Genomic DNA, 16,310 nt, shown 5'->3' with positions numbered 1-16,310 from the left:
CTCGGGGAATACCACTACATACAAAAACGCGTCTAGAACTCTACCGATGCTAGTGTGGAAAAAAGCTCAATGTATATATAATAAAACAACTCTAACCTATAAATTATTGTGACTGTAAAATTAATTGTTGTTTTAAGTTCTTCGATAATAAATGTATTTGATGTACTATAATATTAAAATAAATTATATTTAATAGAATATTTGTTCAATTGTTTTATTTGTATTAAAATTTTATTATATATCAAAGCCTAAATGTACTAAAACCCATGTCAATGCTATTTTGAATTGACTATATTCACTTTTACTTGCTTCCATTCTCATTCCTGCCTCCATTATCTTATTCCTGTTTAAAGTAACTGAGTAACTGAAACACGATCTGTTCTGTCTGGCTTCAGAATTTTCAATCAAAGTAATAATCATTATATTTATCAGTAATATGAAATAATATCAATTTGTTATGGGCCCTTTAATTTTTTGGCTTATAATTTTAATAGCGAGAAATTTGCTTTTAGATTATTCACTTGATAAATAATAAGCTAGTTTCTATATATATCTACCAATGAAATTATATTCTATGAGGAAGAGCCGTTTGGAAATGTGTTGGTTTCATTTCATGTAATTTTTCCTTATTGGTACATTTTATTTAACAAAGTTATGCGTAACTGACTAAACAGCAGCAAACAGAGTTAATGAGATATTCTTTATTGGGATTTATTATTGGAGTATATTGGACATATTACGTATTAAATATTGGAGATTTTAATTATTGGATTGATTGTTTGAACAAGATATCCATGTTACGAGAAAAATGGGAATAATTAGTAGAAAAAGACGGCGAATATTTTTATTAATTGAAGCTTTAGCAGTTCCTCTCTATAACTGCCTACTAAAGTAATAATTAGAATACATACTCACACCTAATATTGAGTAATTAGGTGAAAGTTTGTTTCGTAAACAGTCTTGAATTTATTCTTATGCATCTTGTAGAATGATCAATTTTCAAATAATTATCCTTGTTTTATTATTGGCTACTAATTAGGTGAATAGTTGTTTTAATAAGTGAAAAATATGTTGAAAAAGAAATTAAATAAAATTTTAAATGTATAACTAATATGTATTTCATAACATAGATTTTTTAATATGTATATTTTAACATAATATAATTAGGTAGTTAGGATTAAATTATTTATACTTTATTGGATGAAAATTATATTAAATAATTATTTACGCAATGGTAATTAAAATATATTTAATTTGAAATTAAACTTTTGAAAGTAAAATTAACTATAGTATTAATAGTAAGAAATAGTGTTAATAGCTATTATCAGATTTTTGGTATTATTAATTAGAATTAGATTTAGGTTTCCAAAGATATTGCAAACTATTCATCTACATAAGATGAAGTAGTGTTCTCTTGAGTCATGGTCCTACTTCAGAGTTATCTAAGAAATGTAATGCTTCTGTTTTAATATGGGTATGGGGTTTCTATACAATTTTGTTGTGATTCTCTAGATTTTCTGAATAATCTAGATGTTTTCTGAATGTCTGGAGGTAGGCAATCATTTCTATAGTATATGAGTACATTTTCTATACTTCCCAGTATTGTATACTGAAAAACTGATATTTTGTGTAACTTCTCAAATAATATAGCTTTTGAAACTTCAATTAACTAATGTATTTTTTATATCACAATTCCAGTTCGTTCCCAAAAGTTATTTAGCATTGTTACTAATACTGCTTTATACATTGTTTAATGTTGGGTTCAAGAATAATAACCTCAAAAGGTAGAGAACTGCTAAAAGCAACAAAGAAATTTCGACCTGTCTTCTGATCATTTACCAATAATAGTAACAATTTATTCAAAAATTACCATCAAAGATAAACCCCCTTCTTTGTGCAATAATAGATCTAACTGGCCCTCATTTGGAGAAAACTTAGACCGAAACATCTCTCTAAACTTACCGTTACAAACTGAAATGGATATAGAAAGAGCATCAATAAATCTTACAAAAAATATACAGGAGGCAGCATATTCCGCGACTCCTAACAGTGAAACATTTCCAAGAAAAAATACACATATATCATGTACAATACAGAAAAAGTTAGCAGAAAAAAGAAAGTTACGACGAAATTGGCAACAGCAAAGGACTGAAGAGAATAAAAGAAAATTTAATAGGGCAATAAAAGAGCTGAAATAACTAATCCAAATTGAACAAAACCAGGGCATTCAAGAATACCTAGAAGACATGACATCAACTGAGGCTACAGACTATTCGTTGTGGAAAGCAACAAAAAAAGCTTAGGAGATCTCAGCAGCATAACCCGCCTACATTTTCTCAAAACACTTAAAAAGTGTTTTTAAACCTTTGCAGTCTCAGCTACCAAAATACGAGGAAAATAAAATTACTAGCTTTCTAGATTTGCCATTTCAAATGGATTTACCGCACGAGAAATTAACGGTCAAAAAAGTTAAACAAACAATAATGAGAGAGACTAATATTAAAAAAGCTCCTGCTTATGACTTAATTACTGGCAAAATTTTAAAATAACTATCAGAAAAGGGTATAAAACTATTAACATTTATATTTAATTCTATGCTACGAATTAATTACTTCCCTAGTATCTGGAAAGCAGCTAAAATATTAATGATTCTTAAATCAGAAAAAATACCAGAAGATGTGACCTTCTACCGACCTATAAGTTTATTGCCGATAAACTCGAAAGTTTTCGAGAAATTATACATAAAAAAGCTAAACTATATAATAGAAAAAAGAAAAATTAATCCAGAACATTAGTTTGGCTTTCGCAATAAGCATGGAACTATAGAACAAGTGCATAGACTTGTAAACAAAATAAACGCTGCCAAAACAAAATAAATGCCAAAAGATATTATTCGGCTGCTTTTCGAGACATATCTTAGACTTTTGACAAAGTTTGGCATACGGGCTTGCGGGTTAAACTAAAGAAACTTCTCCCTCATCCGGACTATCAGTTACTAAAATCGTATCTCACTGATACACATTTTATTCTAAATCAAATCGATGAATATACCGAATTAAATCCCATATATTCAGGAGTTCCGCAAGGTAGTGTACTGGGTGCAGTATTGTATCTTCTGTATACGGCTGATCCGCCCACCACAAAAATAACTACTGTGGCAACATATGCAGACGATACAGCAATCTTAGCATCCCATGAAGATCCTGTCACAGCATCAATAAACCTAGAAACCCACCTGGAGCAAATACAATTATGGTTGAAGACATGGCGCATTAAAGCCAATGAAAGAAAATCCACGCATTTAACGTTTATCCTGCGTAGAAGAACATGTCCACCAGTGAATATCAATTATCGTCAACTCCCCCAAGCAGAGCATGTTAAATATCTTGGTATGCACTTAGATCGACGCCTAACCTGGAAGAAGCACATACTCTCTAAACAGAAACAACTGGGACTAAAATTATATCAAATGTATTGGCTCATCGGGCGCAAATCCAAGTTATCATTAGATAACAAGGTATTGCTGTATGAGTCTATACTCATGCCCATTTGGGCATATGGAATCCAAGTATGGAGTACCGCTAGCAAATCTAATATATCCATCATTCAACGGTTCCAAAATAAGGTGTTGCATGCCATTGTTGATGCTCCGTACTATATTTCAAATAAAGTGATACAACGCGATATTCCTCTAGAACCTATAACGAGTGTAATTCAACGTGTTTGTGTGAAGTACTTCGAAAGAGTGTCAGTGCATCCCCATGTACTCGCTAATCAGCAAAATATGCGAAGTGATAAGTTTTAGAATAAGACTTATTAATTAAGGTAATATTTTATACAGAAGATTGCTTAATGAAGTAATTTTCTACATGCCATGTATATAAAATATAGACATAAGAAATACTTATTGCCAATAGGGCAGATTGTAGACCTCACGAAGAATAATAAAAAAATTTGAACTGTTGAACTTTAATAGCAAAAAATAGAAATTGTTTAATAGGAAAATGACAACAAATATTTGCACTGCGGAATCTGCGTAAATTAGAAAATGAATTTTTGAATGAATTTGAATTTTTTTAAAATTTAGTATGAATAAAATAAAGAAATAATTTTTTAAAAAAGCTCTATAGTCTTATCAATTGAAGGATAGAACTCTCAATGGTCATTTAACAGATGATGTACTATCTAGTATAAATATTTCTCTTTAGAAAGACTGATGAAAACAGACTGTGGTAAATTATTTTATAATATTAATGTTTTGATTGTTTATATTAATTTAGTTTCTCTGGGTTGACTATATCAAGAATTTGAGAGAAAATAATTTGAATTCTACGATTTTATAGCAGAAAAAGAAAACATTTTGTTATTTAAATTTATATGATTTAAATATGTTTTTTAGATATGATGATTATGTTAGATATGAGTTTTTTTAAATCTATTAAATACGTTAACATATGTCAAACCATTGGGGTCGATTAGGGGGGTAAGGGGTTGTATAAAAAACAAAAGAAAACACAAAATCGGAGTTTTTTGAAATATATTTTTAAAACATGTCGTCTCAATGTCAATAATAATAATCAAAAATAATAATATAGGAAATCATTCACGCTCTAGACAAACTGGCCCGCGTCCCCAAAAATCATTCATCAGAACTACACTGCATTCGTCACACACAAGAAAAATGTCCAACAAATTATTCGTTAACTTTTTGTTGTTAGCGTTACGGTTTGAACTGCGTCCCTCTCCCCGGAAAATACCCCCCCGACACCACGGGAGAGCAGTTTCCGTTTGGGGAAGGGGACAATAAATTGCACGTGAAACGCTCGTCTTTGGGGTGTCCTCGATTACATTTTGTGGGCGTTTAAAATGTTAATTTATACTGAAAATGAGTGAACGATATGTATCGAAATGAACACAGAGATTGTGATCGGAACACCCTCCATATCACTAAATAAAAACGTACGTAAGCTTAAAACTATGTCTACTGGCCGCTAATTCACTAACTGTCTATCATTATGACAAACAGAATCTATCTAGTGTATAAAAACAAGTACTATCTACATTATATTACAATTACGTAACATTGTTCACACAACAAAAAATAGTATGAAATATAAATTTTTTTAATATTCCTCATAAATATATTAGAAATATATTGTATGTACAATATAGTATTTGATTAAAAAGAAACATCACATGGGTACTCGCGAAAATGTGAGTATATTTTCCTTCGATTATCGTCGCCTTTCTTTTATGAATTCCGATTCTCCAAACCGGTCAAACTCTGGTGGTGAGATCGAGAGGTGCTGGTCGCGCCAGACTCAGTCGGCTCATGCCTCTGTTCTCCGAATCGCAGTCGCTGTCTTCTTCGATCTCGCTTCCTTGTTCTCTCTCCGTCATGATGGAGATGGCGGACCGTTCGGACCTCGCCGGCGACGAATCTCGCTCGCTCATCGTCCTCATGCTCAGATCGATGGGCATGTCTTGCACGGGGCTCATGTTCGGCGTCGATACCGTCTTCACGTCGACCTCCTCGTCCTCGTCTTCTTCCTCCTCGTCCTGCTCTTCTGGTGGCGTGGTGGTCCGTTGGAGCTGCAGCACCGCGTCTAAGTATTCCCGCTTCACCTCTCGATTCACTACCGTTCGGACGGCCTTGTCGCTGTTGTTGTTGTTGTTATTGCTAAATGTACTGTTGTTATTGTTGTGAGACTGGGGCGAGGCGGGTTGAAGTAAACCCGGATATAACGGGGGATGGAAGAAGAAGCCGGGAGGCGGAAGGAACGTGGGCGGTAGCAATCCGTGAATCAGGGGCAGTCGCCTGGCGTCGGGCACCTCGACGGAAGAGTCGGAGTTGTGGGATTCCGGACTGCTCACCGAAGGAGACGCGGAATGTCTCAGGGGTTCGTCGATGCCGAAGAGCAGCAGTTCTTCTCTGGTGCGAGGCAGGTGGAGTAAGGGCGGCGGGAAAGGCCCTGCCCCCATCAGTCTTATCCCCATCTGGTGGTGGTTGCCGATCGGCGCGGCGATCTGCGATTGCATTATTTCTTGGTTGTTGGCATCCTCGCTGTTATCCTGCATCTGTTTCTGTTGTTGTTCCTGCAAGAGGCAGTGGATCTTGAACCAGTTCGATCGCCTTCCATACCGCGAACCGCTCTTCGACATCCCCACAAGCATGCACTTCCTCAGACGACAGGCTTTGCACGCTGTTCGGTTCTTCTTGTTGATGATGCACTTGTTGTTGTTTTTGCAGTCGTTGATGGAGCTTATGTTGTTGTAAGATCGCCCGAAGAACGACTGTAACAAAGAGAAAAAAAAAACAGATTAGCGTCGCTCTAATCGGAATCCGCGGCATGAAAACGTTTTTCCTTCAACCTCGACGTGTGGAAATCTCGCGTATACATGAGAAATAAAAACGCGCTTTGTTCTTGATAATTGCCCGACCGTGGTGGCACCTTTTTGCAAGAGCGGCATTTTGCAATTTGCATTTACTGGTTAGATGGACATGGATGGTGAACTTAACCTTTAAAAAGAACTAGTTTTTCAGCGTTGCATCGGCGGGCCTCTGATTGATAACGACATAAAACCATGGATATTGGCAACGATCGATCGCTGAACGAGAACTCAATCATCTGTGAGTTTACCAGGTCGGATGTTAGGCAACCCGTTATTGCGTTGTATATGTTGCTCGTTCTTTAAACTGGTGACTCCACTGGAGAAGATAATTCGTCTATAAACCAGCAAATCTGGCTGTTTTTGCTTTTCTTCTAAGATTTGTTATAAAATTGTTCACTGATTTTCTTGATTTTAAATGTTAAAAGTTGGATATTATTATTGTTTTTCTGATGTAAAATTGTAGGCTTCTCCACGATATTCATATGAGTCTATAATGTATTCGTCTTCAACTATATAATTTTGCAAAAGAGCTAGGGTTTCTATTATGCTTGCTCGTTGAAATCTCTTTGGATATTATCTTGTATTAACACTGATAAAATATCTTTCTCAGTCCTTTATTTAAACTGATTGTATTTAATGTATATATCAACATATTTAATTTATAATTAAAATCTGAATTAAAATGATATTGCAGAGTTTTCTTCAAAAAACTGCTGTTTTCGGGAGTTTCTATTAGTACATTATTTATATAATTTTGTATTCACCAACATTATATAGTCTATTCAAAGTTTATTTGTATATGCGTCATCAAGATGTTTAATGTATTGTCTGTCGCAACTAATACTCAGAGTTCATGCGGCAACATTGTGACGTTTTGACGTCACAAATTTCGATGACAAATATACAAATAAACTTTTAATAGACTACATATTTTGATTAATTTCTACTCCTCATGTATGCTTATTAATATTGACACGAAATTTGTATAAACTTCCTTCTTATTCTCTTATTTAAATTAAATTAGTTTTTGTCATATAATTTAAATTAAAATTGGAATTGAAATATTAATAGAGAATTTATTTTTAAATAATTAGGGTACTGTTTAGCTTAACTGCTGATATCTCTCAAAATGTTATTTACATAATATTATTAACGTATTACTAATTTATTTTGATTTTCAATGATAAATGTTGCACGTTCGATGATTTTTTCTGTTGTTTTGCTAATGTCGAGTCTCATGTGAAATTATAATAAGTGTTAGAATTAGAATAATTTGAAATGCTTCATATTGGGACATTGTCTTTCAATTTTGTATACCAGTATGGCTTTTTTATAAACATAAGAAAGAATATCAAATGTAGTAAAATAATAACAAAACAAGTACGGGGGCATCTTCATTTACGTTTAAATTTATTCTAGTTTCTGCGAATCCTTTTAAAAGTCCGACCGCGTGTACCTCATCGAATTTACGATGCCAAATCTCAGCATCGATTAAACCCGATATTATGGCTTATATTTTATTTGGGTGTCGTTAAAGAATCGTAAATACGTTTTTTATTTGTGTTTTGCACTGTTAATGGTGGCCATTTTGGATGCGTCGACATTCAAATTGAGTAACGGCGTGTCAGGTAATCGCCGAAACAATGCATGCGTCTCAGGATGTATGGAACTGATGATTGTGCAAGGAAAAAGATAGTAGAACCCTTTGTTTTTGAGCGGACCTTCTTCCGCCGACGTTGTGCAACGCCATTATTCGATTTGTGCTTCCTTCTGAGGATGGACGAAAAGTCGCATCATATCAAATGTTCGTTGGGTTGTTATTGCCAACTACAGCCAAGTTTTCAACAAATTCATTGAAAACAATGAGTTAAACTAACGGCGAATGAAAAAAAACTTATGGAAATAGAAAAATAAATAAAGCAAGGCGTGAAAAAATCAAAACAACCATAAAAAATTAACTGGGTCGTCGAGAAGTGGACAAGGCTTAACAATAAACGCCCGAAAAAACTAGTAGCTTCATCATCGTCGTTGTTACGCCACGCTGGATGTGTCATTTTCGGTTTCTATCGAAACCAACCGTGAAAATTCGGCGTCCACCATGGACCGAGGCCTCGAACACCACCACGAATAATTAATAGGGTGAAGAGAATCGTCGATATCGAAAATCGGCGCGATTTTGACTCGCGAACGCCGATTTCGGCCAGGATTTCACGCTTAATGGACCGGAAAACGATATTTTTCAAACCAGAACCTAGCCTAGCGTAAAGGTTAACCATTAGTAGAGCGTGTTTATTATCAAAACATTGAAATGGGACGGTCGAAAAACGGTTCGTTCGTTTCGGGGATCGAGTTGGCGTCGATACAGGTGACATGTGTCGTCGAAATCGCCATTTTGCCGTGATACCGACAATGTTACCCATCGCCGATGACCTGAATCGGCTTGTCGTAATTGTCGCTAATACACAAATGTTGTTTCGTCCGCCGAGGTTGATATCCAAGTCGATTTTGCAAGAAAAAACTTTTTTTTATGTCAATTAGGTCAGCTCCACCTATCGATGATTAGCTGTACTTAATTACAGGGTGTAAAAACAATAGAACATATTACTGAACAGTTTTATATTACTTTTACACCTGCCTATTTATATAAAACAACAGATAAAGATGCACATTCTTACCTTACAACCTTCACAGGTAAAAGCACCGAAATGGAAACCGGCTGCCGGTTCACCGCAGACCTTACAAGTTTGATTCATCTGAAACAAAAGTAAAAGAAATGTAAACATCAACATCGACGCAATCTATGAGGCAATTCATGGCCACTTTGTAGAAATGCTCTATATAAGCGTAGTAAATGCGCTAAAATAGTTTTCATGTTGACAAATACCAGCGAATTTCTTACAAGGTTTTACTGTATTCATTGTCTTTAACTATTCAGAAATAAGTTTATAGGTTTCGCTTTGTTACTCTTTTTCACAATATTAAGAATTGTTTAATTATATTACTATTAAAGACTAAGAAATATTATTCTGCTTGTCTGTCTTGTGATATTATCTAGTGATTTTTGTATTAAACATTAATAAATTTAATTTTCTTTTATCATGTTTAAACTGAATTATTTTATATATATATATATATATATATATATATATATATATATATATATATACATAACATAAATTATTTGGAAGAATAGGATAGAACTTTTAAAAATACTTCAGGTTGTTGTTTCGTCTGACTGTTGGAATCTCTCCGCATATAATCTACATAATTTTGTGTTAACCTTTGATATTGTTTTATTTTAACATTACTAAAATATTTACATCATATTTAGATTTATTTTTACATAAGTTTGAATGGAATTTTGATATTAGTATAAAACTATTTTAAGCTGGGGTTTCTGTTCTAGTTGACTGTTGGAATCTCCGCGTAAATTATATAGAGAAACGATCTACCAAGAACGAAAATTGGTGTTTCGGAGTTGTAGACGAACTAAAAGAAATGCTTTAATATTAAACGCCACAATACCATCCGAGTTTAATACCTGTAACAGCGTATCCGCGCGGACCAATGAGTGAAAAGCACAGAAAACCGTCACCTAAACAAGATATCCGGGTTAGCGAGCATCTTTTAACCTCGTTCGGTCCGGGCATAAAGTTCAGAGATTCATGACCCCAAAAAAAGTTCTCTTCAACGGGCTAAACACGCCACCTTAATTGTTAGACGTTGCAAATGGACCACGGAGAATGGTTGCAGAGATGGCCGTTTCTAATTTCGAGCCGGGTCGAAGGCGGATACGTTTTTTCTCGTCTCGATATGCACGTTTCGGATTTTGTTATTTAGCGCCATACGATAGGCGATATCTCCGTACGTTAGAACGTTGTCTTACGCTGTTATCTGATCTCGGTGATGGTCGATTCGTCTTCGGATGTTCCGATTTCTTCAAATAATTCTTATTATGGATTTTTTGGGACGCATTTCGTTTTTCTCGCGATTATTCAGCAAATTGTTGGGAATATCTAAGAGACATTGCGAGTAAAATATAAGGTTACTGTTTGATGTGACTGTTGGAATCTCTATGTAATTTATTTTTAAATGAATATGTTTATTTTAAAGAAAGTACTAATTAAAAACTATATCGTTGAAATCTTTGGAGATATGTTAGCAGGAGTGATACAAAGTGCGGAGTGTGTATCCAAAAAAAGCGTGTTCTATTTTACTTGGACTAGCGTATTTTTACTAACGAGATGTTGTTGTTGTTAATTTACCGCGTCCAGCCAGTCACAATTAATGAGATTTCCGAGAATCTAAAGCCCGCAATCTCGAAGGCCTTTACGCGGCACGTACCATTAACGTTCTAATCCAAATAATCCGACCACTCATGCCTCAAATTATAGTCATATATATGCGCGATAAGGATCTCGCACTTGTTAACATCCACATTACGATATAATTTAATTTTTACGGTTTTTCCTTATTTTATGTCCGCGGACGTCAGAATTATGACGGACGGCGTCTCTGCTTCGCGCTGTCGTCATCGTAATTGGAACGGCGATCGCGCTTTCTTCGTCACGTCCGTTGATTAATTTCGAAAAGACATTTCCACGTGTCCAAGCGGTTATAGAAGCGATCGATAAATCTTCAACTTCATCGATTCAGAATTAAGTTATGAACAAACCGGATTGAAAAACCGAGCATATATCATCTTGTCGTCGCCTTTTTCGTGACATACTGCCACATCGTTTTAGTGATATAGTTATTCGAGTATTTCTAACTCTTCTCCAGTTTTGGTGACGCGGTAAAGTGGCCGTGAAATCAAAAGTGTTCCTTCTAGCGGAACCCATTTTTTTCCCCGCCAACGTTACGCAATGCGCTTATCAGAGCTTCACGGATAGCGGCCCGAATTCTGCCGGCCCAATATTTCATCAATGTCCGATCGATGGTAGAACATTTCTAGTCGAATAGTAGGTTGGCGAGCAAACCAACGGAAAACAATGGCGCATCGTTGCAAAGTCTACGCAATTGTCATGGCTTTCCTTGACTCTATTCTGCAGGTTGTGTGTGTGTGTGTGTGTATTTTTTTCTGTTTCGTTTCAGATCGTGTGGTAATCACAAAAGGCTTTACGGACGATTGTGTCGTGTCGCAATGGGCCAAATTATAGGAAATTTGTACCGTTACTAAACTAATGTATCTTTATCGACTTATTGCACACGTATGCACATGACACAGTTTCGTAAGTTGACACGCGTTAGCTAATTTACTTATTGGTTCTATCTTGTGAATTTCTCATATAAAGGTTGTTGTTCTACTCGGCTGTTGGGATCTCCGTGTAATCGATTTATTTTATCTTGCGGAAACATTTGCCCCATCTTATTCTTTTACGTTTATTCAGTTTTGATTATAATCATGATGATTTCCGGGAATAGTTGATAATCTAATTGATATTATTAATAGAATCTTATGATTAAACAAAAATTACATATAGGGCTACTGTTCTGCGTGCCTGTTGGCATCTTCATGTAATTATTTATTTTATACTGAGTAAACATTTTTCCACTACTATTCTATGACATTTATTTAGTTCTTGTTAAAATCATAATAATTTCCGGGAATAACTGATAATTTAATTAATATTATTTATAAAATAATATAAAACAAAAACACATAAGGTTACCGTTCTGTGTGATTGTTGGAATCTCCATGCAATCGATATATTTTATATATAGGAAATATTTTTCCGAAAACATAAGACATTTTAGTATGTTACGTTTGTTTAGTTTTGGTTATAGTTCCAGGGAATAACTGATGTTATAAGTGACATTCTTAATAAACTTTTATTATAGATCAAAAACACATATAGGGTTACTGTTCTGAGTGACTGTTGGTATTTCCGAACATAATAATGTTTTACTGCCGGCCGATACATTATTAGCAAGATGTTGTTTTATTTTAACATATTTAATCGATCCAATTTAATACGACCAGAAACCGTGACGTTAACCGAGATATCAATTAACCAAATTGGCCAATCGACTAATAAAAACGATGAGGTTACTGTTATGCGCGAGTGTCGAGGTCTCCGACGATATGCAAAAGACAAAACGAGCACAACGGCACATCGCCATAAATATCGTTATTAAAATAATTCAGACACGTGGTCTGCTAATACGCGGAAGAGACAAAAGAAACGGGCTAGAATAGAAACTGGACGCCCCGTAACGAGCTCCAATAAATCACGAAGACAACGGAAAGAATCCTGTTTCGTCTCAATGGTCGCCATGTTGTTCACAATTATAACCCAAATCCGAGATGGTCACTAATTAAAATTTTAAATAAAACATAATGGGATTCATTAAGGTGATAAGAAATATAAATGTCAGCCAGGGACCGAGCGAGTAAATTAGATGACCGCGAGAGCGACCGACAGATCCGACCGTTTTACTGAATCGACATCGGCGACATTAACATTTTTCTTTCCCTGGCGTATATGTAAAATTAATTAGTCTTTGGTGTCTTGCGACAATTTATTCGACATGTTGTATAAGAATGAATTTTGTGACCGAACTTACTCGAAAACGTTAGTTGTGCACTTTTTGTTTCTATTACAACTATTTGAGTTGGTGTTCAAGTTCAATATAAAATATTCAATATAATAATAATCAAGAAAACAAGAAAAACAATATATAAAGGGTCACGGTTCTATGCGGCTGTTGATATCTCCAACAATATCTTAATTTTAATATTAATTAATTCATTGTCAACAGTATATTTTAGTATATTGTCAGTAAAGTGTCAATCTAATACAGCAAGTTATCAAAAAAATTAACTAACAAAACAAGAAAATAACACAGTAATTTTTAACGCAAGCGAAGGGCAACCTCCCGAGTCTATACGAAAATGCTTCTCAGAGCGATAATCATAAAAGTTAATGCGATGGTATATTAAGGTAACTGTCAGAAATTCTTCTACAACTTTGACCGTTTGTTATCGAAACAGTCATCCGTGGTATCTATACCAGTCCTCTCGATCCGAAACCCTCGACCTTAATGGCAAATAATATCCCACAAAACTGATTAGCATAAAATTTGGTTTAGGTTTCACCCGGTCGTCTTTAATATTCCTCCGTATTTTTCTCGTTATTATGGGATTTATGTTTTCCAATAGGCCGTGCGATTATTTAAAAGTCGGTGATTTATACACGGCATAGGTCGTCTTCGTTTAGTGCGATGGAATATGCTAATTTCGATTAGCCAACGACCCAATTTCGCTATATATTCATATAAAAGACACAATATTGGAAGCATAAATGTCAGAAACACTGTATGTTACATACAGAGGACTCGTCTAATCCATATTCATATAGGGTCTCTGTTGACCTGGCCTCGATATAAGTTACATAAAAACACCATGTTGCAATTTGGTTATGTCCACTCGATATCGACCACAAATCTAATAAAATGTTATACTGTGTGATTATAACACAACATAATACAATTTTCTTAAGTTTAATTAGTTAAATAAGAATTAGGAAGAAATAATGTTATGCAAGAATAATAACCTTTTTCATTAAAATCAATATGGTACCTCGAAAATAATTCAAAATTGCACAGCACATTAGCTGTAAATATAGTTTCAGAGATATAAATTGGTGTTAAATGATAAAGACGTCGAATAACAAATACCTATTTTGATAGCAAATCATCATAGCAGAGCAGATCAGACAGAAAGAAATGTACTGGTTAGTCGTAAGATACAGTATGATATCAGAACTTAAGGGGTTAAATATGGCGTTCAAGTAAAACTTCAAACCAACTAATAATCCAACGATTACAAAACAAAGTTCTTAGTTTAATTATTAATGGCTACGCAACCAATGAAGAACTATACGATGATAGAAAAATCAAATGGATTTACGATTTTATCTAAGATTTTGTCTTAAAACATGAAATAATGCTATTAAATAAGCTACTGGACAACACGCAGGAAATCAGAAGATTGACGCGAATTAAATCACATGAATTTGTATAGTGTATAAGTGCTTAGTCTTAATTTTAGCTCAAGTAGTCTAATTTTTATTTTGAAAATGATCGGTCTCAGGAAACTTATCAGTCCTTATATTATATTACTAATAGCCAATTCTCTTCTTGGTGGCAAATTTGTATTAGTTCTATATCGCTAATAAACATAAAATGATTTAATAGTAACACAACAAAGAATGCCTAAAACAGTGTTTGTTGTTTCTCATCAAAGCAAAATCGATTTCGAGCAGCGACAGTCGCGTAAACGGAACAATGACGACAAGAACAATGAGAATAATCAAGACGGCTCTGTTTCATTCAAACGAACTAAACCAACCATTCTTTTCTTCATCCTCCATCTCCTCTTCGCAATGACTGCGCTCTTTATTTGTTGACGATCTTAACAGAGGCAAATTTGTTCCTCCGATCAAAATACCCGAAGTTGCCGAACGTTACGGGCCCCGGGAACAAAAGAACAACGAGCGAATCGTTATCGATCCCCTACGTATTACGATTAATCTGCGCGCCTCCTGCCGACACCAGCCAGTCTCATTCACCAACACCAACAAACAGAAAGTGCGAAACGGTTTGTATCTATTATTCGACTATTTATCATGAAAGGAGAAAAGCCTCGGACGCGAACCAACACGAAATCCAAGAGTGACGAGTCATCGCGGGCATATGGTTCGGGTATCGGCCGAGAACAACGCCTACTACGACCTTTATTTTTTTATCTGCCCGATCCGTGAAGGTTCTCCCTTAGCTAAGGGTGCGTCCAAATCGATTTCAGGGATATTTAGACATTGTTACCCAATCTGTTGAAGAGAAATAATGCGGAATCATCGGAACCCATCAATCATAAACGGAGATTCAGATGTTTTAGCGTGTCGGTTATTTTTTCGATTGAAACCGTGTTGAAAACTAAAAATAAGATTGAACTGGTTGGAAACTGCCCAATATAGTGGCAGGGTCATTAATTAATGTTTAATCTGCGGCTGACCAAATAAATTTGGTCCAACGTTCGCCTTTAAGTGATGAATATATTTGTGAGGTTGGCCGTCAGCCATATGCTCTTTACATTTTTGAATACATAGCACCTAATTTTTTTTCTGAATGCTTTTAAGACATCTAAATCCAACCAATTATTTTGGGAAGTCGATTTACAATAAATATAGACAAAGATAAGACTCATTAGAATCAGCCAGAAGTAAACTAATAGTAGACTTCACAGAGAAGGGATTTTTAATATCGAAAGATTACTAATAATCTTTTAGGACTCTGTTAGTATTAAGTGATGTAGATATATATGGAGATATATGTGATGTGGTGAATCATGAACTTTGTTAATGGTTCGTGTAATGACTCTTTGTTGTTGAATGTTAAATATTTTTCTCAACTCACATCACTTATGTCATAAACATCATCATGAAGCTCTTTTTGATTGAAAACATCAGCCTACAAGCTAAATTTCTTATTTATTAGTCAAATATGCTAATATTCTGATTCAATGAAAAGAAATTTGCCGCTAAGGCCCATCGTATGTACCCAAGCTTACTTCTGATGCTTCAAAAATGCTCAGTATATATTCACAGTCTTAAACAATCTTGAGCATGGATTCAAATATCATGGAAGTTCAAATATCACCTGTTTGAATCAAATTTTGAATAAAAAATGTTAATTATTGAACCGGAAACCGATGGTTATAGGGAGGGCCTACCTCAATCACTGTATTCTCCAGACCAAATCGCTCAAATATTGATTCAAAACTAAAAATAACTATAACAAAAATAATATCTGGACTATATTGAGGATTTGGACAAGTTTATCATATATTTTCGTTTTCGTTTTTTTGTTGAACAGATATGTATGGTTTCTATAAATAATTGGTACATCATTTCAAA

The 16,310-nt window shown here is 34.7% G+C and overlaps 1 protein-coding gene across 5 annotated transcripts in view; it reads right to left on the bottom strand.

Annotated features, from left to right (window-relative positions):
• Positions 1 to 4,520: 4,520 nt before the first annotated feature.
• The window catches only part of Kni (knirps), a 902,599-nt gene continuing 890,809 nt past the window's right edge, over positions 4,521 to 16,310 (bottom strand). For all 5 annotated transcript variants that reach the window (XM_076415606.1, XM_076415607.1, XM_076415609.1 and 2 more), the window contains 2 exons: positions 9,069 to 9,146; positions 4,521 to 6,294 (listed from right to left, as the gene is read on the bottom strand). In XM_076415606.1, the coding sequence (XP_076271721.1) occupies positions 5,278 to 6,294; positions 9,069 to 9,146 (1,095 nt within the window). In that variant the 3' untranslated portion in view covers positions 4,521 to 5,277. The remainder of the gene's footprint in view (positions 6,295 to 9,068; positions 9,147 to 16,310) is intronic.

This window comes from Rhynchophorus ferrugineus, unplaced genomic scaffold, assembly GCF_030347505.1.
Source record: "Rhynchophorus ferrugineus isolate W39M unplaced genomic scaffold, kcgeb_rfMv2 rfM10, whole genome shotgun sequence".
NCBI lineage: Eukaryota > Metazoa > Arthropoda > Insecta > Coleoptera > Curculionidae > Rhynchophorus > Rhynchophorus ferrugineus.
This window is presented reverse-complemented; position numbering and strand designations above follow the sequence as displayed.